Raw genomic sequence first — 25,249 nt, 5'->3', positions numbered from 1 at the left:
AGTGCTACAAGTCAGTACAGACAGACAGGCATAGTTTTAAAGTGGAAAGTGAAATAAATACTGATGAAGCTGGCGGTGATAAGACGATAGCATTTCAATTTCCCAATTAACTCACTTCCCGGATTAACCCACATATCAAGCTTTTGAGAATTGAGACACCTAAAGACACAGAGAGCATGTGGTAAACATCGGTTTCCATTGCACTTACTGCGCTCAGCTATAATAACAAATCAAATATATGGTACAGGTATTACAATTTTTCATACATACACAGTATGCACGCATGAATCGTTTATTAGATTTCCCGCAAGTATTCTCAATAACATACATGTCATTGAACATGTCTTGATATATTAATTGATATACAATTGCGAAATAGAAGTTTATCTTATTTTTAATGCATGTTTTTAGTTCTCCAGTCGAACAAGTCATCTACACGACATTCTTCGTCACTTGAACTTGAATCAGAATGTACTGCCACTTGTTTGTTGAATTTGCGCTTCCTATTTATTATACTATTCTTCTGGTCATTTATTTTTATAAATCGTTTCCAATTGTCTATCTGTTCATCTATTTCCTTTAGTTGCCTTTTAATATTAATATTTTCTTGTTCTTCAGCCACAATAGTACTAGAAACTGTAGCAGCCATTTTTATTTCTCGTTGAAAGCGCATCCACTCTTCATCTTCGTTGGGATCAGCTTGATGAGACTTACTTGACTTCTCTGAATCGAAAAATGTACCAGGTAATGGTTCAGTTACCCTGGTCTCCGAATTTTCACTTTTTCGTACAGTCTTATCTTGGTATGTGCTACAATTTATGCTTGAAAGTGACTGCACAGATTCTTTTTTTGGAGTTACATCTAAAATAGTAGTCTTATTTTTCTTTGCTAAGTCCACATTTAATTTATGTTGTTTGGAGTTGACATGCACCTTCCAGACACTTGGCTTGATAACAATCCGGCATATTATGCATGTTAAGATTCCTGAGGCGTCGTATGTGTTAGCTTTAGTTAAGAAAACCAAAAATGTAAAGTTGAAAACCTATTATTTTATGTTTTTCTGCTCATTATCAGATTATGGTTCAATTGGCTCATATAAAGTTGTACCTAATCCAAAACACTTTTTAGCTGAACTAGTGACTAATCCCATAATAAACTATCCGAGCTTACAGATAGACTGCAATTCTACTTAAATGTGTTAATTGTTTGAATCTACCATTATCTTTTCTTCTGGACAAAGATTTAAAATCATTTTTAAACAAATTTTATCGAGCATCAAATATCTTGATACGATTTTGACCGGATAATGGACTCAAAAATATTAAAATTTTAGATATAGGAGAGCAAGAGTATAATTTCGTCCTCTACTTTAACTTTCGTTGAATGTACATATGTATGAACATATGTCGAAGGTGTATGTCGACACAAATAAACAAATGTCTGCAAGTACGAGCTGCCAAGAACCATATTAAAAAAAATCGTAAGGAAAGTTCTCTCCACCACATTAAATTTACTTCTGCCATAGATAGACTTTCCAAAAATCTAGCCAACAAATCAATCGTTCTATTAGTACGCACATATGTGTACATATGTACCTATGTACGCACATTTAAATTTATTTTCATGTATTTTGGTAAAGGATATTTTGCCAGGGGTGAATCCACTTTGCCTAGAGGTTTTGATGAAACGCTTAGTTTTTTTGCTTCTGTTGCTAAGCATGTTGTTCATGTTCTTCAATTTGTTTCTTCTTTTGTTTTGAAATAAATTATTGGTAAATTGTGATCTCTTGAAACAGATGCTTTTTAAAAAAATCGATATCACTATCGATGCCACTATCGATACTATTTATGGTCGAAGAGTATAGTGGAATATGGTGTAAATGGTTCGATATACTATATCTTCAGGCTTCCTTGAATATATGGGTAAATTTTCTGCTCTTGCTTCTGGGTTTCCAGCATAAGTGATATAATCTATTAAGTCGCAAAAAAACAGGGAGATAAACTGCTGCAGAGCAAGCTCAACATTTTATTAAGCAATAGGATAAAACTTCTAGTGCGAGCTCCTGTAATAGCAAGATCATGCTAACCCATGAACTAAAACCAAACCAAAAAGCTTCTTGCTTCATCTCAATGAAACGAAAATGCAGCTCAAACGAAAATTTTGCTGCAAAGACGAGAACAACAGGTAGCAGACTGAAATGGTCATGTGAGATGGCAGCAGAACGCCTAGAAGATCATAAAATGCAGATCAATCTTTTTCACGAGCTGCTTAACAGCCAAAAAAATAGTTCAAACTGACTCTAGAAATATAAATATAAATAAGTATACATTTATTAATAAGTGAAGGCTTTAATTGTATTTTTCTGATTTTAAGCGATCGGGCTGTAAGTACTAATTCTAATTCCAAATTCTAATCATTAGTGGTTTTCCTCATGGAGGAAGGACCGTAGTTTCACATCTTTCTCTTACTCCCAACGTTCCCCCGAGATATGCTTAGTGTGCAGAAACTATTATATGCCGTCTGGAATTACAAAAATTGAGACAGTCAAATGGTTCGCTCTCAAATAATAATATATTTAGCATGCCTTACTGCAAAAAGTTTGACAAATTTTCTTTGTAAACAATTTAATTAATGTAAAAGTTGTACAACAAATGGAATACCGTGCTGGAGGAGGAATATAATGTTTTTGATGTTCATTTAATTTCTTACTTCAATTCGCGTTCCATTTTCAAGTGGTCGCTATAAAACTTCGATTCCCAAAACAAGAATCGATGTTTACTCCAAAACAAAGAATCGATTAAGGCGATGTTGGAATCGATTTTTTCCCAGCTCTACAGCACATCTGGAAATAAAGAGAAAATATAATATTGTATATGTTGACATCTGACAACTTAAGAATCTCCTAGTTCAACGCTTTCATTTATTAATAAAGTACTTGTTGACATGGGCAGTATTGAAAAGGCTTGCATATCAGGGTTTCTCTGCCGTCTATGTTCGGAAATGCACAGAACTGTAATTCATATATATAGTGACCACGGCCAACGTCTATGCCTTGTTGAAAAAATTAACGGCTACCTTCCAATAACTGTACGTATTAAAGCAATTTGTAAATAAAATGTTTAAGGTAACATACATAACATACACGTAAAAATATCAAAGTGCCATGTCGTTGCGAGTATATTTTCAATTTTGCATTATGTACATAAATATTTACATATATACACACATTTGCATTTTTACAGAATGTTTTGAGCAGTAATATTGGGTTTATTTATGTATGTATAAATGTACGTTTATTATATTCTCGTAATGCTCATGACTACACAGTTTCTGCAGTTTCTTATTGCAGATTTGCTATACAGTTGTTAATACATGCTTGACATCGCCCTGGGTTTTATTAAACAAAAAATTAATACCCAATTGTGGGAGAGATGTTGAATCTAAGATGTCCCGATATGTCAATGTATACGGTGGATTAATTTCAAAAAAATATTTTTACTTCCAGATTTCTCCGACTGATCCGTTGCCAAAAACCATATGCAGAACATGTTTACATCGTGTGGAGCAACATTATTCTCTTTTGATGCGGCTTACACAAATGAGAGAGGAGCGAAAAATTAAAGGATTTGAGTACAAGCCAAGCAGACAAACGGTGAGTTAAAGATACATGCCAGAGATACCTACATATGTACATACTCTTATCCTTTGCACCAAAGGGAGCATAAGTTGAAAAAAGGGTCACAATCGCCACGAAAAGTTAGTTTTTTGCTGCACTGTTGTGGCACTATTCTCCTAGAAGCTACGAAATAAATGTTTGTACTTGTTTTATCAAAATCAATTTATCGATCTGGCTATTAGATAAATCTTTACTCTTATCATGGAGTACTGGGTACAAAAAAGAATTGCATACCATGTTTATTTAAAAATGTAGATAGGTGCACCTTTACTTACTCAAAGTATTAATATCAAATCATTGTTCATCACTTTAAAGGCCAATTCATCAATATCCAGCGTGGAATGCTCTGATGAGGAAGATAACACAACAGAGCCCGTAGGCAAAACAAATAGACGACATGGAAGACCCACCTCCGAGTCCATTAAATCGAAAAATACTGCCAAAACTCATCGAAACAGTAGTGAAACTAACGATGAGAGTGGGTCTGGATCAAGGATTAGAGACGAAAAAGGGTCTGGAAGCCGTGGGACAGGACAGAGCACTCCAGCACTAACGTAAAATTATGACTGTTAGACTAGTCAATGGTTTAAATATTATTATATGTATATAAACATATTAATACATACATATATATAAACAAATATGTGAACGTTTGGATAGTATGAGTAAAATAGGCATTTCATCTATTGATTTTCAAGTTGGTAGCCATTAATGAACATCGATGAACCTACAAGATATTTCTCACCATTTAAAATCAAGCAAAAAAGGCTGGAAAGCTTGTACTGTTCACAAGCTACTGCTCGCAAAGATCGATCATTCATATAATAGATATATTTATATCATATAAAACAGCGCTAGACATTTTAAGTTACATCTCGAGAATTTTGAACGAACTAGACTTAAAAATGTATTGAAAAATTATATCGATACAGATTAAGCTGAAACTTGTAAAGATTGTTTGGATTATCTTAAGTAATAAATTAGTTTTTCTCTCATTCCCCTTTTAGTACAAATCTTGCCCAAAACTACTGACATTAATCATTTTTATGGTTTTTATTATTTGTAGATATGTATGTACATATTTATAAGACTGACCATATATTATAATGATTTGACGATCATGTGATCAAGAGCCGATATATTTTATGAAAGTGGAATTGAAAGGTTCGCAGGTCTGCTAAAAATGATCAATTCTGAGACCGATTTCAACGATAAACAACGGACATTGCACGCCCTTACATTTAATTGTATTTGAACATAAGCGGTGCACACTCCATTGAGAGAGACTAGGAAGAATGCTCCCTTTCCACTCTATCTGCAAGTATTTTACATTAATTTAAAATAACAAATTACGTCTTCACTTCTGCATCTCAGACTTGTCTGCTAAAAGCTTGCTAAATCGCGTAGGCCAGTATTTGTGCCTGAAACTATGCCCTGATACGGTTAGAATTGGGCAGCGTACTCAGGGTACCTGTTGGCTTCTAATGGTCGCCGCGAATTCTGTGGGCCAGTGCTGTATGCGAATTTCTGCTGTTGCAATGTTCTGCCGATCCGTGATCCATTTATTGTGATCGTCTTTCGTTTTTGATGCAAGAATTCATGGATCGGATTTTGAGAAATGGATCTTGAAAAAAGTACGATCCATTGCACTCGTGCCCAATTCATTGCTTTTGGCTTTTATCGATAGCTTATACATATATCGACAAGAACACGCCGAAAAGAACGTAAACAAAAACTAATTATTTAAAAAATCTTAAATTCCGCTTAATACTTCGGTTTTATAGAAATGTTCCAAACTGATATGACTATGGACGCAGTGTGCAAAGGAAAAAACGAACAGCTGTACGTTCCAATATCGGTCGTTTCTCAGCCGATTGTATTCAACAGTTTCGACAGTAAGGTATGGATCGGACACTTTTACCTACACTCAAATCCCGATCGTTGCAATGGGTAACACACAGAAAGGAAACGTTTCCGACCTGATAAAGTATATCCCATTGAGCCCCCGCGAAAATCTCCCACATCCACATTTTTGAAGATAAGAGAAACTAAAACTATGCAGCTCTATGCAACTATTTGCTCGAGCAAATAGCAGATAGCTGTTTCAACGTTCCCCCTCGTTAAACCTGGGTGAGAGCAATTTTGGCTTCTATTCTTTTGCGTGCGAGCTTGTGACCACCCAAAATAATTTTTTAATCAAAAATTAAAATAGAAACAGTATTATATGGAAAAAATAAATATTTAAAAAAACAAAACAAAAAAATCGAGGAATAACGTTGCGAGTCTACTACTAAAAATACTTTTGTCCACCTTGTTCAGTCAGTATGCATGTACATATGTGCATCCATACATACACATGTTGCAGGGAACCTATTTTAGGCTGGGGTGAGCTCAGCCTTTCCAGGCTCTATCACGAGAAGCTGAATTTAGGTGGATGCACAGTTCTGGGGCCATTTTTGGGCACTCAGTCGTGGCTCCAGGGCTCGTGAGGATCAGGCGCAGGAGTGCAGACTTGTCTTCCCCTGTTCCTCACGAGCCCAGTCGATCTGAATTCAACTTCCCGTAGGCTACCTCTATCGGGGACTCCTTGCTGAGGACGACCACCACTGATTCGTGGGGCCCTGCGTTGCATCAAATTTAACGATCTTCCAATCTGCCCTACAGATATGTAGACCTCACCAAATTCCGCTACCGCTGCTTTCTACAACAGACGACGTCCAATGCCGCTTCCATTCCACTTCCATTGGAAACCTGCCTTTCGCACTGCTTTTGTCGATGAGGTATATCAGCGTCCTCACCTTGGCAATCTGCGCCAAGGAAACATTTGGCAGTAATCTGAATAGTTTTTGCCGACAGTCCAGGCGTCCCGTGAGAGCGCTACTTTTAGGGTTGCTGGGCTGGTTCCTGCAGGACCAAACTAAAATTTGGAAGCACTTGTGCGGCCCATTCCACATTCATTCCACCTTGATGGGCTGACGAATTTTTTCGCTTGCTGTTGAGCTAGTTTAAAAACCTATGTAGAGAACGTATATTTAGTTTATTTGTAACAATGAATGGTCCGGGAACGATCGAGAGTGTGAGGCAAGATAGTGATATATGCAGTTCGATGCGTGTACACAAGTCTGGTAAACCAGACCAAAGAAATTTCAGCTATTTTCAATTAAATTTGAATTAGTTTCTTTTTTATTTTCTAATCCATTTAATGTTCTAATTTTTTAATTTGGAAGAAACGTAAATTTGAGCCGTATGTATGTATGCAGACCTATTTGAAACACTGTACTGGGTTAAACTTGATTTTTTTTTAATTCAGAGAGTATTGCACTATCAGAAGCAAAATAATAAGCTAATATTGAACTGGAAAAGGAAAATCAAAATGTCTTTTTATTTTCGAACGACATTTTGTATTGATATTGTGGGATATTATTAGTTTACAAACAAAAATACGCTTCGTACGAATGTAAATACATTTGTATGATGTACATATGTTCATGTATTTCTTAAATTACAAATGCATGTATGTACACACAAATGTTAAAGTTATGCATAGAGTGGAAATGTGTAAAATTGTATCACTCTAAATGTACATACAGATATGTACATACATACATACGTATGTTTGCTAGGCTAGGCGATAGTGAAAAAATATGAGTAACGCCACCACCCAAAATTACAACCCATGTGCAGAAAATCGATATTCTAGTCAAACTACATGTACATATCAGCTTGTAGTGTCTCTACCTCGTGCATACGTAGGAAAATGAATTTTATTAAGTGCAATATAAATAAATATATCTACACATATGCATAGATATGGTTGGATTGTTACATTCTTGTGTACAACAGAGTGATATTTAACCTCATCGCTGTTTTTAGCCTAAATTGGTTGCTCACTGTGTGGTAGGCTAGACAATTATTTAATATCTTTCTTTCTTTTTGTTTTTGCTGAATTTGTCTACATATATGGGTACATGCATATGTACATACATACACACATATGTACATATGTATGTGTGAACTTGTGGATACTATTTTCGGTGGCTAGATTCAGCGTTTTGTAATGATCGATGGTATAACTGGATAATTAACAATGCATCTTGTTCGTAGTAACTTTTTCCAACGTGATGAGTATTTGAGATCGCCTTCAACAAAGATTGGAGTCCAACAACAGAATTTCCCTACGTCGTACAGGAGCTATCACACCAACATGAAAGACGCGCAAGCTGAAAAAAATGTAAATAATACATTGGTTAAACATAACCAAAATGTAACATTTGTCCGGAGTAGTGGAATCACTAATGGAGCTGTTTTTCATGAGGATGTTATTGAAAATGAGTGGAACTTCCCTCCGAAGGTGCCAGCTCCGCACATCTACCATTGCATTAATCCAGTAAGTCAGAAAATTCACTAAATCGCATGGGCCCCTTGATGGTTCAGTCATTGTAACTAACGTTGTCAGATGATTCTAGATAATCTCTCACTGTCTTTCGTTCCCTCTAGTAGAGTAGCTAAATAATAAAGTGTGGGGTTTCATTGCATGCACATACAATGAAATTAATATTTACCTATGTACATAAGTACATATGGCAAAACTTCCATTAAATGTTTCTTTATTTTTTCAGGACTTACTGGTGGGAAGTGATAAGAACGGCTTCAAAGGACTCCGTAAGCAATTTAGTGGGCGATTTAAGCGCTTAGTTACTCGAAAAGTAGAGCACGGCCCAGTGATACCCCCGGAATTAAAGCCACAATTAAAAACAATTTACGTTTACTAATTTTAGAAGAATCACTATTTGCGTATATACAATATGTATGTATAAATGTACTTGTATGTATTTTTATATATTGTAGAAAACTTTAGTGATAATAAAAGCAAGATAAACTAAGCTACCATGTTAATTGACATTTCTAATTATTAAGTTCATCATGCTTAATTATTTTCATTTTCGTACATTTTATGATACATCTCATATTTTCCAAAGCATTTTAGATTTTATAAAACGAAAATAGGTAAATCCAACAAAGGCATTTTTAATTCGTATATCCTTACTATTTAATGCGAAGGTGAAAATTGAAAACGAACAAATTGTCAACGAGCAAACATTGAAAACAGATGCGGAGAGTGTGATTTACCTAATGACTTTGTGGTCGAAAAATGTAGCACACCGAAGGATATGTTCCCGACCTTATAAAGTATTTATTTTCTTAATCAGTATCAATAGTCGGGTCGATATAGTCCCGAACATCTGTTCGCCCTGATGAGCGCCTAGTTCTCAGAGACCATAAGAGCTAGAGTAACCAAATTTAAATGTTATATCTGTGGCATTCACAATTTTGATACGAGAAAACAAGAAACGCAGTTACATGTATATACTGACGGAGTACCGGGTATAGCATTTACGAAGCGTACGAACGGGTCTCACAGCGTTCCTCCTCTTTGTTCTCCAACTTTGAATTGGCTTCTTACTAAATACGTTCCTTAATGTTCGCAAGATTTTATTTGTACATGCTCTGGGAATATTTATTTGGCTATGAGTGAAAGTGCATTTGCTGCACGCAAACGCATTTCCGATTCTATAATCCACCAAATACGTTCACCTAAATATGAAAATTGTATATACATATATTTTTTTTACAAATTCAAGTTTATTCGTTGTGTCTAAATTATAAGTGTAATTGGTTTCAAGTCAAAAATGTTTGAAGAGTCTCAAATGATAATCCTGGATTGTTTAACGATTTTTGATTCTGGACATTATATCCTTTAAAATTAAAGCATCGTTGAAATCCAGGGTCTAGCCTTAACAGTGATTGAATTTTTGGATTCGACAAGCCAAAAAAGGATTCTCCCTGCGCGGTAAATGGTATTTTGGTATTAGCATACCGCTGAATGGTATTCAATAGTTCTGCATGACACATATTTGGGGTTTCTCCAAAAAATACACCATCCAAATCGTTATCAGGTATTATTTGAAATTGAGGTACTCCAGCGTTATTTAAAATTTTACAAGTAAATACACACTTTTTTAATGGATCTTTTGGATGGGCGTAAATTCGGGTGGCCACATAACCAACAGGATATATCCAACTCTCATTATGGAAATTTGAACTCCCCGATATATCGCCTAGTGAATGTAGTAGTAAATTATTTAAGTGAAGTGGAAAAGATTTTTTGTTTTTTGATGTAGAACCATTTTGAGAATCCTCTTCAATTTCACTGGGATATACAATACTTTGCTTTTTTTTGTTCAAAGTTCGTATGAAATTCTCATTAGATTCGGGTTTTCCATTTAAAACGCAGTTGCGTACTATATTGGCCTTTTCTAAACCTTCGTGAAACATTAGTCGCTTAATAAGATAAATCCTTTGTGATCGTGTAGCAGCTAGTTCAGACTGAAGATGGCAGATTTCATCAGTTAGGCAGGAGTTTTCCTAAAAGTAAACGTGAAATGAAGTAAATTTTGGAAAGCAGATATGAAGATTCCAGACATGTACATATGTACATATACAATTCTACATACATATTTGTGTAGACCTGTCTTAAAAAACAACATCCCACAGCAGTCGTTGGCTCGAACGACTTGATTTCTTTCTTTATTTTGTTCCTGTTAGTCCAATGATGTCAACTACCAAACCGATTCTAAAGCCGATAAAAGCTGCATTATGCTTGCAGAAATCAAATCAAAGTGTGGCCTGGTGGGATAACTCGACACTTCAGATACAAGGGTCCCTGTGTTCGAGCCCTGGACTGGCTTAGCATATTCTGTTTTTGCTATCGTCCCAAACATGAAACAAACTTGATTCAGTGTGATATTAAAGTAGTCTGGATGCAAAATTGATTTGCTGTAGCTCTGATAGTCACTGAGAAACAGGAGTCAAATAACACGGACGGACAGACGGGCAGACAGACATGGCTATATCGACTCGGTTTTTGAAGCACTTGGAGCACAAATCTAACATGCCGCTTTAATTGTATCCCTTATCCAAGGTAATAAAAATTGGCTCAAGGAACTTATAACAGCGATCATCAAAGTTTGTTTAACAAAGGCGATCTATGCTATTTTCGTTTCTCATTCCGATAGGGCATATGTTTCCCCTAAATACTGAAGGTGAGCCTACATTTAATGTATTTACATATGTACATATGTTACCATAACGTAAATATGTACATATATCGGCATATCGCAGAACGTACTGTATGTACATTAGTATGTAAGCATCTTTAGATGTGTTGTGCTGTTCATTGCATTGAAATAGTCTATCCTTTTATTGAATAACTCAAAAACTAAAACAAACAAAATCGTTTAACTAACAAGTTCCGATCAGCATTATAATTGCTCTTTGATGCTTTACGAAAACACACAGACAGTTGTCTTACCAGTATATACAATTTAATACACCGCTTCAATCTGTCGTATTTGCGCTTATAATTGAAATGCATGATTACTTCAAAAGGTAAAACAGAGTTTTTAACAAAACAAATCTTGAATGTTATGTGAAACTATCGAATTACTATCGATGATTTCCTTTCTTCGATGACCATCGAAGTTTTTTTTCCGATGTTTCAAATAAGTTTATATTATCACTGACATAAGTTATTTATCGATAGTTGCGCTAACATAATAACTCAGAATGAGCGTTCACACTTGTACAAAGTTGAGTTATTGCAACCGAGCCTCGAAGGGAAAAGGGGAATATTGTATTTATATAATTTTATAAATAATTTAAAATGTAAAATTCGATGAAATCTATAGGTTACATTTATATGTATGTATATTACTTACATATGTGTGTACATACCGACTGAGTCCCGAGTAAAAAACTTTTGATGCGTTCCAGCGCGTCTCACAACGTTCCTCCTCGTTTTTTATAAGCTGATGGTCTTACTTATATCTGCCATATTCCCTGGTGATATGAAAACAATTTTGCTAGCAACATGTATCATATATTCTTCTAGCGGCAGAGTGTGGCCAGAGGTGTGCTGTGCATGCCGTACGGCTTTCTTTTGTTTACTTTGTGAAAAATTGAGAAAAGTTTATATATGTGTGTGAATTATAAATGGAAGCAAGCATAAAATTTCTTGTGGGATGTTGTCATCGTTAAATCCTCTAGCCCCTTGTTAGGTTTGGCTCTATGGTCCTACATTTTAGAATGTTAGGTAGGTAGCCTTTGCTATACAAATATCCCCCTTGGTTTGGTGAATAGGGATTGTAGTGGCTGATTTTGGCCAGAGTGTCTGCCATACAGGTGAAAATTTATCAGACATCTCAGGGGGAGTGAATGTTATTCCGTGTTCGATAGATTTAGCTTGTAAAAGTGTTCGCTCGTCTCATTCTTAAGCCAATTAGTCAGGTAAAGGATAGCACTTAGACACTATATACTGCCTTTGTAAGATTAATAGATATATAATTTCACCTTGCTTGAGTACTAGATTTTGTTTCATTTTCTTGAATATTACCTGTTGAACTTGCTTGCAAAACAAAAGCCAACAGCGATCATTTTTGTGAAACAACAGAAACACATATACATTTTCGAGATCGAGAACTTCACAGCATATGATTAAGAACGCCATTTTTCAATAATCTGCTTGATATCTATAATTTGTTGTTTTCCCGGCATAGCATAGATACACAAACAAAATGTTTCCAACGCAATAACGCTCTTTCTGAGTCATTATTCCCGACTCAGCGCAAATAGTCCCAAAATATTCTATATGTACCATTTTTCACTGTTTCAAATCGACTCTAGATTTTGCAAAAATAGTGTTCTGTCAAGTATCAGTTTGTGACAACCTTCGATTAGCCGCCTATATCGTTAGTAGACATATCGATACAAATTACTACATCAGGCCAGTCGCTTGGGAAAAATCTGCCAACTTTTGTGAAATGAAAATTAAGAACATACATTTTTCTTATTAATATTAAACAAATTAAAATGGTTTCCATGCAATTTGTTTTGCAACCTCTTCCTGGCAATGATGATCAATTTATTGAAAGGTAAATATAATAGTGTATCTGCGCACATACGCACATGTGAACATAAAATTACTCGTGAAAATATATATGTACAAATGCACATGCATACAAATGTGCTTACATATGTTTCACGGCTAGTACCAACTTTTATTTTTGCTAAATACGAAACATTAATATATATACAATATTGAGAATGATGGTATATATATCTAAGGCAGTTTAATATTGATACAAATGTGTACTTCATCTGGCTGTACAAATGAATGTGTGTACAAATATGTGCACAGAAGAGTAGGAAGAAATTAGAGTTAACCTGTTCCCATGAATTTGTATAGAACTCATCATTGCGGCATTCATTTTTATTGTAATTTGTACCATTATTATATTCGCGAAATACTTTTGTAAAATACTAGAGAAATTCGAACATACATATATGTATAAACTATCTCGCGATCGTAAATACATACATATGTAGACACACACATATGTACGTGCTAAGGCGCATACCCATGTATGTACATGCAAGTACATACAATTTTCCAAAATGTTAGAAATATTATTTGTCAGTTCGGAGTTGACAAACCAATTACTGGTATGTAAATATGATCACATTGTGCATATATGAGTGCATATGTATTTATTGCAAGCCAATCAAATTTGATGTAATTCTATGTATATACGGCTGCTTACATACACATCTGTAAAAGGCAAAGGGCAAAAAGTAATACTAACGATATCCTAATACTAATACTAATGATAATAGTTAGCTAATTGCTAAGTCGGCAGCAACACATGTTGAAGACCCTGAGAAAATCCCCTATTTTCCAGGGATCTATAAATATGAGGGTCTGTAGGACCTCGTCTGAAGTTATTCCCTGTATGAGTTACCTTACATGCACAGACCACGCCAGTGCGCCGATCTGTGTTCATCAGTCACGGCATAATGAACAAAAATGAGCATGTTCTAAAATGTTTACTATATTTTTGTTCAGCTGTTCACTCAAGTGCTCACTTTTTCACTTAGTTTTTTCCAGATCAATTTTAAAATTGTTCTCGCATTATTTTTCCCAGTCTTATTTTGTGCTACATTAAATATGCACACAAATATATTTTTGGCAATACCTCCATTATCGAACATCAGATAACAAATATATAAAAGTAATAAAAAAATGTTGCCACGATGCTAACGATTGTTCCATGACAATGCCACAAAAGCAAACCCTTTAAAATGTGAGAAAAAAGCTGGAGCACAACAAACGATCAACAATGCGGTCTTGAATTCTAAATGGTTATGTCCTGCCATCTACTAGAACCCGACATAAATTCTCTGATAGTGTTACATTGCATTCAATTTATATATATATTTATTTATTCAACTTTTAAACTTTTATTATAGAGTACGGGAAGTTTCGGAAAAAGTAAATCGATTTGGGTATGGCACTCATCGTATATTTGAGCAATTAAAAATTCCAGTTAGAGAAGTCGTGATTGGACCCACCCATATTGGGGTGCTTCTTGAGGATGGAAAGGCTTTTCGAGTCTCATTTTCCATCAACTCTGAGAAGCTCGATTTGACAAAATCTGATACAAAATGGTATGTTAAGAATTCAAACTGGTTTGAGTTTATGTTTAATCGCTTTTTCTTTATAAGTCCCACAACTGGTAGCGGTGGAACCACCAATACTTCAAAGGCTCCTTCATCATCGCGTCCCATGGCCCGTTCCAGGGCACGCCTTTTGCGCGCAACAGGGCGGTCAAGCTCAAGTGGCCAAGGATCGGGATCCAGAAGTACAGGTGTAATTATTGGAGGCAGCACATCCAATCGTCCTCTGGTAACTGTTCCAGCTACCTATGTCCCAGAGGAACTAATTTCACAAGCAGAAGTAGTTCTGCAAGGCAAGAGCAGGAATCTCATAATAAGAGAATTGCAGGTAAGTGTTTAATTTGTACAACCTAATTCAAAAACTAAAAGAAATTCCTTTAACAGCGCACAAATTTAGATGTGAATTTAGCTGTGAACAATTTACTTTCGCGCGATGATGAAGAAGCTGAAGATACAGAGGAAGGTGCGGACAATTATGTGCCCGAAGACCTTATATCACTGTTGGACAATGGTTTTAGTGCAGATAATAACAGCGTTATCATCGATCCTTCAGATGGACTCTTTTCAGAAGAAATATTCAGCAACTATTCAAGCATTCGAAAGTAAGTTGAAATACAATTATTTATAAATTAAGACTGTTAGACATTCTATAAATGAAATGTCGGACATATCGTTTGTAAATTGCATACATCTTTAGTATGTATACAGCTAAGAAAAAGCTCAGAGATAAACCTGTAGGTGTGATATGACCTCCCGACTATTCATAAATCGATTCAATGGGAGCTTTATGAAATTGAGATGGTTCTGATGAATGATCTGCCTATTCTTAAAAGAAAACCATCTGTAAAGTTTCGTTGGGATTTTAGCTTTTAAGCTGAATGTCTGGAAACTATATGTAAACGGCAATATATTATTAAAACACAAATATTTTTAATTTTTAGTTTATTGTTCGACCGCATACGTAGTGAGCGCAGTAATTCCAACACAAACAATGCAGAGAGTAATCAATCAAACCGTTCAACGACATCAGGAGGTTCCATATCTGGAAACAGTGGACTCTCAGCTCAAATATCTGTTAATGCTGATCGTGAAGCCTTCAGTCGTTGGCGCGATCGTCAGTATTACGGGCCGCGCCGCTGGATAAGTAAAGACGATTATACATGGGAAAAGGATGCAGGTAGTTTTAAGAATGTATATTTTCGTATCGTTCTTAATTTTTAAATCTAAACCCTTTTTCTTAGATTCTAAAAAGAAAGAACCTTCATCAATGTTGTCTCCAATATGGATATCCGAGGAATTGCAACCATGGCCTGATAAAAATTCGGTTCGATTTAAAACAATCGGAGCTTTATTCACGGAATTCATAGCACTATCTGAAAATGGAGATCTATACCAATGGCGTTGGTCCGACCCGGAGCCTTATAAGTCAGATGTAAGTTAATGAAATCTAAATATAACTAATATTACTGCTATAAAATATGAATTAAAGCTACAGCTGTGTTCATAAAAGTAGTAATGTCGCACCTCACCACTTTCAACACTTGTTTTGAGAGAATTCCAGCCTTTCGAATTCAACATGTGATCTCTTTTTGAATACACAGGAATGTAAGCAGTACAATAAATTGTATAGGTTACACAAATCATACATTAGCTCAGCAAACTGCCTATACTGATATAAAAGTAGATGCGCGATATTGACCGCGGCTCACAATGTTCGCGCTCGTTTTCTTTGTTTTTAGTCGGTAGTCGACTGCAATCTTTCCTAATATCACATCAGTTATTTTTCTATTCAAATCCTTGGTGTTCGAAGAACTTATTCTGTCCAGCAGATAAAAACGTTAGTACCATAAACAAATAAACAGGTTACACAAATCATACATTAGCTCAGCAAACTGCCTATACTGATATAAAAGTAGATGCGCGATATTGACCGCGGCTCACAAAGTTCGCGCTCGTTTTCTTTGTTTTTAGTCGGTAGTCGACTGCAATTTTTCCTAATATCACATCAGTTATTTTACAATCCAATTCCTTGGTGTTCGAAGAACTTATTCTGTCCAGCAGATAAAATCATAAATGTTGCTTTAAAAAAAAAGTTCTTTACAAACTCATATACTAAATTAAAATAAGGTAACGCTAATTATGTTTATTATGTTTCCACAGCCTGATTTTTAGGTTAATAAAAAATACCTTTATTTTCAGGTGGACAATATTTATCATCCAAAAACCTTGACACTCAACATTAACGAAAGGGTCCTGCATATTTCAGCGAATTTTATACGATGTTCGGTGGTGACTGAGTCAAATCGAGTTGCCACCTGGATGGACGAGCAACTGGGATATTTAGGAGCCAAGCTGGAGCATACTTGTTGTACTTTCAATGAGTTTATCTCAGATCAAATAACAAACATTTATGTTTGTTCATTGTATACAGTAGTGAGAACGGAAAGCAACAACATTTATTGGTGGGGCGTTCTTCCCTTCGATCAGCGCCGCTATCTGTGGGACAAATTTCGAACAAAAACAAAGAAACCGTTCAAGGTTGTTGCAGCTGATATTAATGTAGGGGCGCAGGTCATAATGAAAAAATGTCCTATATATCAATCTGGATCGATTGGCTTTACATGTTCCAACGGTGTACCCAAAGTTGGGCAACTTTTAAACTCGGTTTGGAATTTTACTGACGTGTGTCGCATGAAAATTATAAACATTAACACACAATTGGCCACAGATAAATGTCAAGCAACTGGAAGTAACCAAAATGTCCAAGGAACATCTACAGATAAGGATATGTTGAAGACAACTGTCATGCAAAGCACAAGCAATAGTAAAAATAGTCAAATCAGTTCATCTAGCAAGGAATCAACTGATAGGATCGACATGCCTCCACCACCATCACCGGCATCTAGCACTTGCAGTGATACTGGAAGTGTTACATCACACAAACGCACCAAGAGAATGACTGCAAAAGAGGACTCTCACAGCAATCAAGAGAGCAGAAAAGACGAAGAGCTGTGGCAGCTGAAAGACGTTGTTTTCGTGGAAGATAAGGTCGGCCCGATCGGAAAAGTTCTTAAAGTCGATGGCGACTTTGTAGCCGTTCGGTTTCCAGCATTGAATACAGCCTCTAATGCAGCTTCAACATCTAAAGACGAATGCAAAGACGACGACTGGCAACAATGCCGTCTTCTTCGGCGTGAAGATGTTCAAGTTTTTCGAACTGTAATGTCAACGCGGGGACCAGACTGGTTGCAGAAGCAGCCCAAAAAAATGAATGTTGGTGCTGATACAGCTGGCGTTCAGTTGCTTACAATAGCTGTTGATATGCGAGGTATTCACGTAATCAAGAAAGTACTCGGCAAAATACATTACAGTTTGTACAACTTGTACAACAGCAAGCAAGAGCAAAACTGCCAATTTCCCACAGACTGCGCTTCATTTATTGGCGTCTCTCCTGCGAATATACTAATGACTTGCAATAACGATTGTAGTGGAAATAACAGTACTATTGTGCTCAGGGATGGCAATGGTGCCTTGTATCCGTTAGCAAAGGACTGTCTTGGCTCAATAAAAGATCCCCAGTGGTTTGATTTACCTCCAGTAAAATCAATTACCATGGCAACGATACCGCTACCGGCAATGGTTTCTGGGTTAAACCTCAAGTCGAAGGTGTGCATGACGGCTTTGCTTTTTGACACACAAAAACTCATGCCGCATATTCTACGATGTGATATAAAGAATTGTTTCGCTGCTCTAACCCGACTCGAGAAGGAAGACCACACTGATACTGCTTTAGTTGTCGAAGAGCGTTGCGATGGGGCTCGTAACATATTCCACGCATGCGTTATTATGTGTGCCCCAACCTCCAACAAGGATTTGCATTCAGATACCCCTAGTAGTAGCTCTGATAAAAAAACACTTTCGGCTGGGCTCTCGGTAACTCGTTCTATTCCATCCGCAAACGTGCCAGCATATGTCAGCGGTAACGCTTTTGGAGCGAATGCGACTGCCAGTGACGGCGCAAGTTTCGCTACGATGACATCTGGAATAAGCGCATCTGCTGGCAGAGATAATCGTATTAATTTGCGTGATATGATGCATCGCCTTATAAGCACTGATCAACCTGAGCAAACCAGTCATCCAACGGCCGGCGGCAACGAAGACCATGCCTATATTCCATGGCCAACAGACGCGTCCTCAGCGAGCAATCTAAGCGGGGTCCCATCGCAAAATATCGCTGACGGCATTGAAGACATTTCCAAAGTCCAAACTCCGTCCTCTACACCGAGTTCAATTTTGTCAAGCATTAAACTAGGGTCTCCAAACTACACATTTGATCTATCACAACGCCGTGAGCATGCTCTGTTGATTCTGCAACAAATGTGCGCCAGTCCTGCATTGCGGCCTTACCTCTACCAGATGCTAAGTACCAAAGATGCGCAGGGTCAAACTGCTTTTATGTTATCCGTTTCATGTCGTGCCTATGAAGCAGGGATTATCATTTTGAACACAATACTCATGCTTGCTGACCAAGAAGGTCAGTCCAAGGAATCTATGATCTTTCCCAACGGTTCTCCAGCGGACCAATCACCATTACATGTTATATGTTACAATGATACATGCTCATTCACTTGGACTGGTGCTGATCATATAAACCAAAACATTTTCGAATGTAAGACATGTGGTCTGACTGGATCATTATGCTGTTGCACAGAGTGCGCTCGAGTATGCCACAAAGGCCATGATTGTAAACTAAAACGGACAGCACCGACAGCCTATTGTGATTGCTGGGAAAAATGCAAGTGCAAGGCACTAATCGCTGGCAATCTCACAAAGAGATTTGCTCTGCTTTGCAAACTAGTTTCTTGTACCGATTTGGTCACGAAATTCAACTCTAAAGGAGAGTCTATTCTACTCTTTCTGATACAGACTGTGGGTAGACAGATAGTGGAGCAGAGACAATACCGTTTCAATGTAAGGGTTCGTAATGTGGGAAATACTGCGGGGAGCACGAATGGAAACAACACAGTTATATCGAATCGAAAGTCTTCCTCACTAGACGTAGATAGTGAAATGCCAGACCATGACCTCGAACCACCGAAATTTGCCAGAAAAGCCCTTGAACGGCTCTTAATTGACTGGAACGCAGTACGCTGCATGGTAATGAGTGGAGCTGAAAAAGCTGACGTAAATATGCATAATTCTGCTTCGGAAAGCCCTAGTCCGGACAGTTTCAACACGTTTATGCAGACCCAGCATGGTTCTACACTACTGGACAAGTTTACTCACAGTTTAATTGTAAAATGCACTGGCGATCATCTTGACACTCTGCTGCTGACATTGGTACGCGAGCTACAAAACTTTGGTGTTACCAATCGCTGCAAGGAGGCTGAGGAGGTTTCACGACGCTTCGTTCGTTCCGTTGCTCGTGTGTTCGTAATTTTTAATCTAGAAAAACAACCGAATCCAGAAAAAAGAAAGCCACACACTGCATGCAACAAATATGTTCAAAGCTGTGTAAAAGTGTTCCAGACGCTACACAGAATATCTATTGAAGAACTTTGTGAGGTTTCTGAAGCTCTTATTGCTCCAGTACGGCTTGGTGTTGTGAGACCTACAGCCCCTTTTACCATGTCATCATCAAACCTTGATGTAAGTATATGACACATTTTCACTCAACACTGCGCATCGCTAATAAAACGTATTTCACAGAACTCGGATGATTTGTTCAGCGTAGACCCGTTAGCACCGTCGAATGTGGAGCCCCTTTCCGAGCAAATATTGGGACACGATGCTGCAAACGATCAAAGTGCTAACTTTAATATCCAGCAAAACTACGACGTTGTCGCAATGGAAAGTGAGTATATTCATTTATTTCTTGCTATTTAAAATAATTTCAACGTTAATAATGTAATTAATGTAGCGATTCGCGATGCTTCAGAATCGGAAGAAGCTATAAATCGGGAAGCAAATTCTCATGCTCAAGACGATGATTTGATTGAAAATCAACGAAATGAAGATGGTCTCCAAGATGATGAAAGTGACAATGATTTTACCTTTAATGATGCTGAGACTGAATCAGACTCCGATGACAACCAAAGCAATCAGGAGGTACAGAGAAACGTCCCAACAGGCGCAGCCGCTGGATCCGAAACAGGTAAAACGGCTTTTTCCTAAAAGTTTCTTAAAAGAAAAAGTGTATAAGTACAATTTAATTATTTATACCCGGCACTCGAAAAGTAAATAGGATAAATTGTATTTGTGCTCGAAAGTGGATGTACTATTTGACTATGTACTATTTGGGTCTAATTGTAGACCCATTTGGAACTTATTTATATAGATATTTAATATTTCATTCCGACCTTTACAGATATTGGTGTACTGTTTTTGGAGGACGAATCTGGAGACTCGTCTGCACAAGAGGAAGATGGTTCAGAAGATGGTGAATCTGATGATCATTCCGATGAATTTAATTTTAACGATCAACAACTTGAGCGTCGTAGCACCAATTCAAATGCACGCAATGATCTTGCTCCACAGACTATGCAATGGGCAATCCGAAGCCGTGACACTGCCCGGTCGTCCGTACGCGTACCAACCGGCTCCAATTTAGTTTTCATTGACCCGATGGCTTTAAGACGCTCCACAGTACCAGCTGCGACCGCGGTTACGACACCATCCGCAGAGTCTCATACCATGGCGACAACTGCTAGCAATTTAGCACGAGCATTTGGAATTACAATAAGACAGATTTCTGAGCTTATAAGTATTTTATCTTACAATATGGTAAATGATATAGAAACAGCATTGAAAATTCAATGCGAGGAAGCAGTTGCGGTCCAGGCAAGTTTAATACATTCATTGATATAACAAAATTACATTTAATCTTAAACTAAATTCAAAATTTCTTACATTCAAAAAGGCATTTGTTGAAAAGCGATTAAAGTCTACATGGGACTGGATGTTTACAGTGATGGACGGAACGGAGGCACAGCTAAAGTTTGGTGCTTATTTGACCAACTACACCGATCCCAATCATCCTCTGCATCCGCTTAACCTTAGTGGACAATCGACCAATAATCAAACACCTGCTCCTGCCACTTCTACATCCATCGGTGTTAATGTGCTGGGTAGAGTATTATTTTTTAAAATAACACATTATCTTGAAAATTTAATGAACTGAAATTTCCCAAGGATCTAACTCGCGTCGAGACTTCTTTACATACTGCCTGTCACTGATGCGAGCGCACACCTCCGAGCATAGGGATGCCCTTCCCGTATTGGACATAACTGCTCTGCGACATATTGCATACGTGCTCGACGCGTTTGTTTACTACATGCGTAATGATACAGGATTTTATGATAAGCAGGAAAATATCTCTGGACGTATAAACAATTTGTCACCAATGTCGGAAAACTATGACACGGACGATGAATTAACGAACTTAGAAGACTTTAGTGGTGACGCACAGCCGTCTACAAGCACACTGTCGTCAAGTAATCTCGGCACACGTAAACATGCCTTTTTCACTAGATCTGAGTCTACCCTGAGCTTAGGCTGCTCGGCACCAGATGGCTTTGAATTACCACTTGATATGGCAATGCCCCTAGCCGATAAACCTCATTTGCTGCAGCCTAATTCAAAAAGACAGGAGCTTTTCGCCAATCTACCGCTGCTTGCAGTTACAAGTGCTAATGCTACTATCGATGACCCTCCTACCAGGCTCGGATTTTCGAATTCCTTAAAAACGGATGGGACTAATTTTGATACCATCCCATCCCAACAATCTGTGGAAGTAATTAAAAACCCAGTGACTGGCATCTCAGGTGATGAAAATATGACATATAAGGCTGATGAAAATGCAGAAACCAACATTTACTTGCAATTAAAGAAAAAGCAATGTTCCGAAGATTCAAAATCCCGTAAGGACGTTGATGGTACGTAAAATTATTATATTTTTTTTTTCCGTTGTCCAAAATAAAAATTAAAATATTTCTCTCTTTAGGAATTCAAAGCTGCCAATTCGATAGGGTGGTATCCATGGATACAGATGAGTTGGACAATCTAAGCAGTGGTGCAAGCACATCGAAAACGACAGATGCGTTGATGGCTACAAGACCAGAAGTTATAATAGCCCCAAACAAAGCATCATTAACGTCGTCCGCCGATCACTGTAGCGTTATAGTACTAGCCGGAGGTTCTTGTTTAAAAACGGTTGACTCAGAGCCCAACAGTTCAAGTTCAAGTTCCATTTTATTGACTTCGGAAAAAACCAAATGTGATACACATCAGCAAAAAACACCACCGCATACGTTGGTGTTTCCCATTCGAGGTTCTTTGTTTTACAAAAATGCTTTTTCGGAACTGCCGTCTTGGAACTTTTTGTTGAGCCGCTGGAAGCTAACACTTGATATCTTCGGACGTGTATTCATGGATGATGTTGGAATGGAGCATGGGTCTGTATTGCCAGAATTGAGAGGTTTTCCTGTTAAGGAAATGCGGTTCCGACGACACATGGAAAAACTGCGAAATGGCCAACAGCGGGACCTAGTGTTTTGTAAACTCGAACGCAACCGAGATACCTTAATTGTTCAAACTTTTAAAGAACTCAATACCCAATTTGGGAATCAGAATCGGCGATCTCAGCCTCCTATTGCATTCAACAGAGTAAAAGTAACATTTAAAGATGAACCTGGTGAGGGATCTGGTGTAGCTCGCAGTTTCTATACTTCCATAGCTGAAGCATTGCTTGCCAATTCAAAAATGCCTAGTCTTGAATCTATACAAGTGGGGAGCTCGCATAGTAAATACGGAGTGCCATTTTCGAGTATACTGAGAAGTAGAACCGTCTCCGGATCCAGTCGCGATCAGCCCACATTACAAAGACGTGGCACAAGTAGCAAAATTCTATGGCGAACAGCTCGAGATCGAAAGGTCTTAAATGTAGATGCCAGACCGTACACCCCCTCAAACAGTACAGGTAAATTATACATGAGTACGATATTTGTGTAACTATAACGTTAACTTGATTTATTATTCCTTAGATAATACCATGGCGGAGAGCGCCAATGAACATTTGTCGGTTCATTTGCAACAACTTGGAGAACGTTTATACCCTAAGGTAGGTCACTTTAAGTCAATAATAGCATCGAAATAAATACAAATGTTTTACTTAACAGATCAATTCAATAAACTCAGCACATGCACCGAAGATAACAGGAATGCTCCTGGAGATACCAACCCCCCAACTTCTATCTGTACTTTCCTCAGATGAAACACTGCGTCAAAAAGTTAATGAAGCCATAGAAATTATAACTTTTAAGCAAAAATCGGAAGCATGCTCTCAAAATAGTCAGCAAAAAAAATCTGCATCAGTAGTGCTGGTCGAACCCGCAGATGACGACAATGATCCATTATTTTACTCTCCGGGTAAGCGAGGATTTTATACACCACGTCAGGGCTTCGCGACCTTTGAACGAATTAACGCATTTAGAAATATTGGAAGGTAAGACTTTTTCGTGCTAGTTAATTGGCATTGTCATTTACAACCTTGTCTATTTTCCCCCATATATTTTCAGACTAATTGGGCTTTGTCTGTTGCAAAATGAATTGCTTCCACTGTTCTTACAACGGCACGTGTTAAAGTACATACTTGGTCGTAAAATTAAGTTCCACGACTTGGCGTTTTTCGATCCAGCATTGTATGAATCTTTCCGGCAAATAATTCAAAATGCCCAAACAAAAGAGGGTGAAGAAACCATTAATCGAATGGAACTATGTTTTGTGTATGTACAAATTTGTTAACGGAATGTAAGCTTATCCTACACAGAAATGTTATTTTAGAATTGATTTAATGAAGGAGGAAGGCTGTGGCAATACTGAGTTAATTCCTGGAGGCCGTGAAGTACCAGTAACATCAAACAACATATTCGATTATATAAGACGTTATACCGAATATAGACTGATTAAATCACAGGAAAAGGCACTTGAGGTGATTATAACTGACTATTAATGTTACCAGAACGATATGTTTAATCATTTTCTTTTAGGCATTAAAAGACGGAGTTTTTGACGTTCTGCCTGACAACAGTATGAACAGCTTAACCGCAGAAGATTTGCGTTTGCTCTTAAATGGCGTCGGGGATATAAACGTTTCAACATTGATTTCATACACTACCTTCAACGATGAGTCTAGCGAAGGCCCAGACAAACTTCTAAAGTTTAAAAGATGGTTTTGGAGCATTGTTGAAAAAATGAACATATTGGAACGCCAAGATTTGGTAAGTGTTTTTCAATAAATAAAATATTTCAACTAATAATATTTTTTTTTTATTTTTAGGTGTATTTCTGGACAGGCTCGCCAGCCTTACCTGCTTCGGAGGAGGGCTTTCAACCTTTGCCATCTGTTACTATAAGACCTGCGGATGACTCTCATCTTCCCACAGCAAATACGTGTATATCTCGACTGTATATCCCTTTGTACTCTAGCAAATCCATATTACGCACTAAAATGCTGATGGCCATCAAATCCAAAAATTTTGGATTCGTATAGGCTATAGAGCTTTTCTGTGTATAAGTTATACTTTTTTCCTTAATTCTATATAAGATTCTGTTTTTGTGTTACAACAGCTTTCAGCACTTAACCATACCATTCCCATTCTTTGATTATATGTAAATTGCATAAAGTTTGATCATTTTTCTTAAATAGATCATCTTTCCTTAAAATTATTGAAAGCGAGTGCCGAGATCATTACAGACTTGTTTGAAAAAACTGGTTAGTAAATATATGAAAAATCAAAACTGATAAAATGCAACCAAGAAAACAGGCAATTAGGTATTAGCAAACCTATGTTTTTAATTTTGAACTTTAAAATAAAGTATGTTTTCTTACGCAAATGTATCTACTGACGTGGGTTGAATTACTTTATTTAAGGCCCCCCGTGCCAGAGCCGGAAATAAGTGGCAAAAGTAAGAATTTATGGAGCGCATTTGAATGAGCTTTC

The 25,249-nt window shown here is 37.3% G+C and overlaps 5 protein-coding genes across 6 annotated transcripts; 3 read left to right on the top strand and 2 right to left on the bottom strand.

Moving 5' to 3' along the window:
* Window positions 1-248: 248 nt before the first annotated feature.
* On the bottom strand, window positions 249-1,715 carry LOC117896033 (zinc finger protein 830; the record flags this gene model as incomplete). Its single annotated transcript, XM_034804041.1, has 2 exons — window positions 249-998; window positions 1,645-1,715. Coding segments are annotated over 2 exons (675 nt in total), but the record flags the coding sequence as incomplete, so codon positions are not given.
* Window positions 1,716-2,845: 1,130 nt separating this feature from the next.
* On the top strand, window positions 2,846-4,671 carry LOC117898624. Its single transcript, XM_034808180.1, has 3 exons — window positions 2,846-3,087; window positions 3,506-3,652; window positions 3,992-4,671. The coding sequence occupies exons 1-3, from the start codon at window positions 2,944-2,946 to the stop codon at window positions 4,232-4,234; spliced, it is 534 nt and encodes a 177-aa protein (XP_034664071.1). The 5' UTR covers window positions 2,846-2,943; the 3' UTR covers window positions 4,235-4,671.
* A 2,472-nt stretch (window positions 4,672-7,143) lies between these two features.
* On the top strand, window positions 7,144-8,572 carry LOC117898625. Its single transcript, XM_034808181.1, has 3 exons — window positions 7,144-7,190; window positions 7,781-8,063; window positions 8,296-8,572. Exons 1-3 carry the CDS (start codon window positions 7,159-7,161, stop codon window positions 8,446-8,448), a joined length of 468 nt encoding a protein of 155 aa, XP_034664072.1. The 5' UTR covers window positions 7,144-7,158; the 3' UTR covers window positions 8,449-8,572.
* Window positions 8,573-9,297: 725 nt separating this feature from the next.
* On the bottom strand, window positions 9,298-11,201 carry LOC117898621 (transforming growth factor beta regulator 1). The gene is made up of 2 exons (XM_034808176.1): window positions 11,049-11,201; window positions 9,298-10,102 (listed from the first exon to the last, which is right to left on the bottom strand). Exons 1-2 carry the CDS (start codon window positions 11,109-11,111, stop codon window positions 9,356-9,358), a joined length of 810 nt encoding a protein of 269 aa, XP_034664067.1. The 5' UTR covers window positions 11,112-11,201; the 3' UTR covers window positions 9,298-9,355.
* A 1,312-nt stretch (window positions 11,202-12,513) lies between these two features.
* LOC117899625 (E3 ubiquitin-protein ligase hyd) lies at window positions 12,514-25,048 on the top strand. Of its 2 annotated transcripts, none has more exons than XM_034809779.1 (19): window positions 12,514-12,666; window positions 14,042-14,239; window positions 14,297-14,576; window positions 14,633-14,850; window positions 15,190-15,425; window positions 15,490-15,680; window positions 16,448-19,897; window positions 19,958-20,102; window positions 20,169-20,402; window positions 20,616-21,088; window positions 21,168-21,375; window positions 21,440-22,183; window positions 22,249-23,226; window positions 23,291-23,367; window positions 23,426-23,751; window positions 23,825-24,031; window positions 24,090-24,237; window positions 24,296-24,526; window positions 24,586-25,048. In XM_034809779.1, the coding sequence occupies exons 1-19, from the start codon at window positions 12,605-12,607 to the stop codon at window positions 24,796-24,798; spliced, it is 8,619 nt and encodes a 2,872-aa protein (XP_034665670.1). In that variant the 5' UTR covers window positions 12,514-12,604; the 3' UTR covers window positions 24,799-25,048. The 2 variants fall into 2 exon arrangements, with proteins under 2 accessions (XP_034665670.1, XP_034665671.1); XM_034809780.1 differs by having other exon boundaries at window positions 12,515-12,666; window positions 22,252-23,226.
* Window positions 25,049-25,249: the final 201 nt, after the last annotated feature.

This window comes from Drosophila subobscura, chromosome O (assembly GCF_008121235.1).
Source record: "Drosophila subobscura isolate 14011-0131.10 chromosome O, UCBerk_Dsub_1.0, whole genome shotgun sequence".
In the NCBI taxonomy this organism is placed as follows: Eukaryota; Metazoa; Arthropoda; class Insecta; order Diptera; family Drosophilidae; genus Drosophila; species Drosophila subobscura.
The sequence above is the reverse complement of the archived record's forward strand: the minus strand, read 5'-3'. Positions and strand labels throughout refer to the sequence as shown.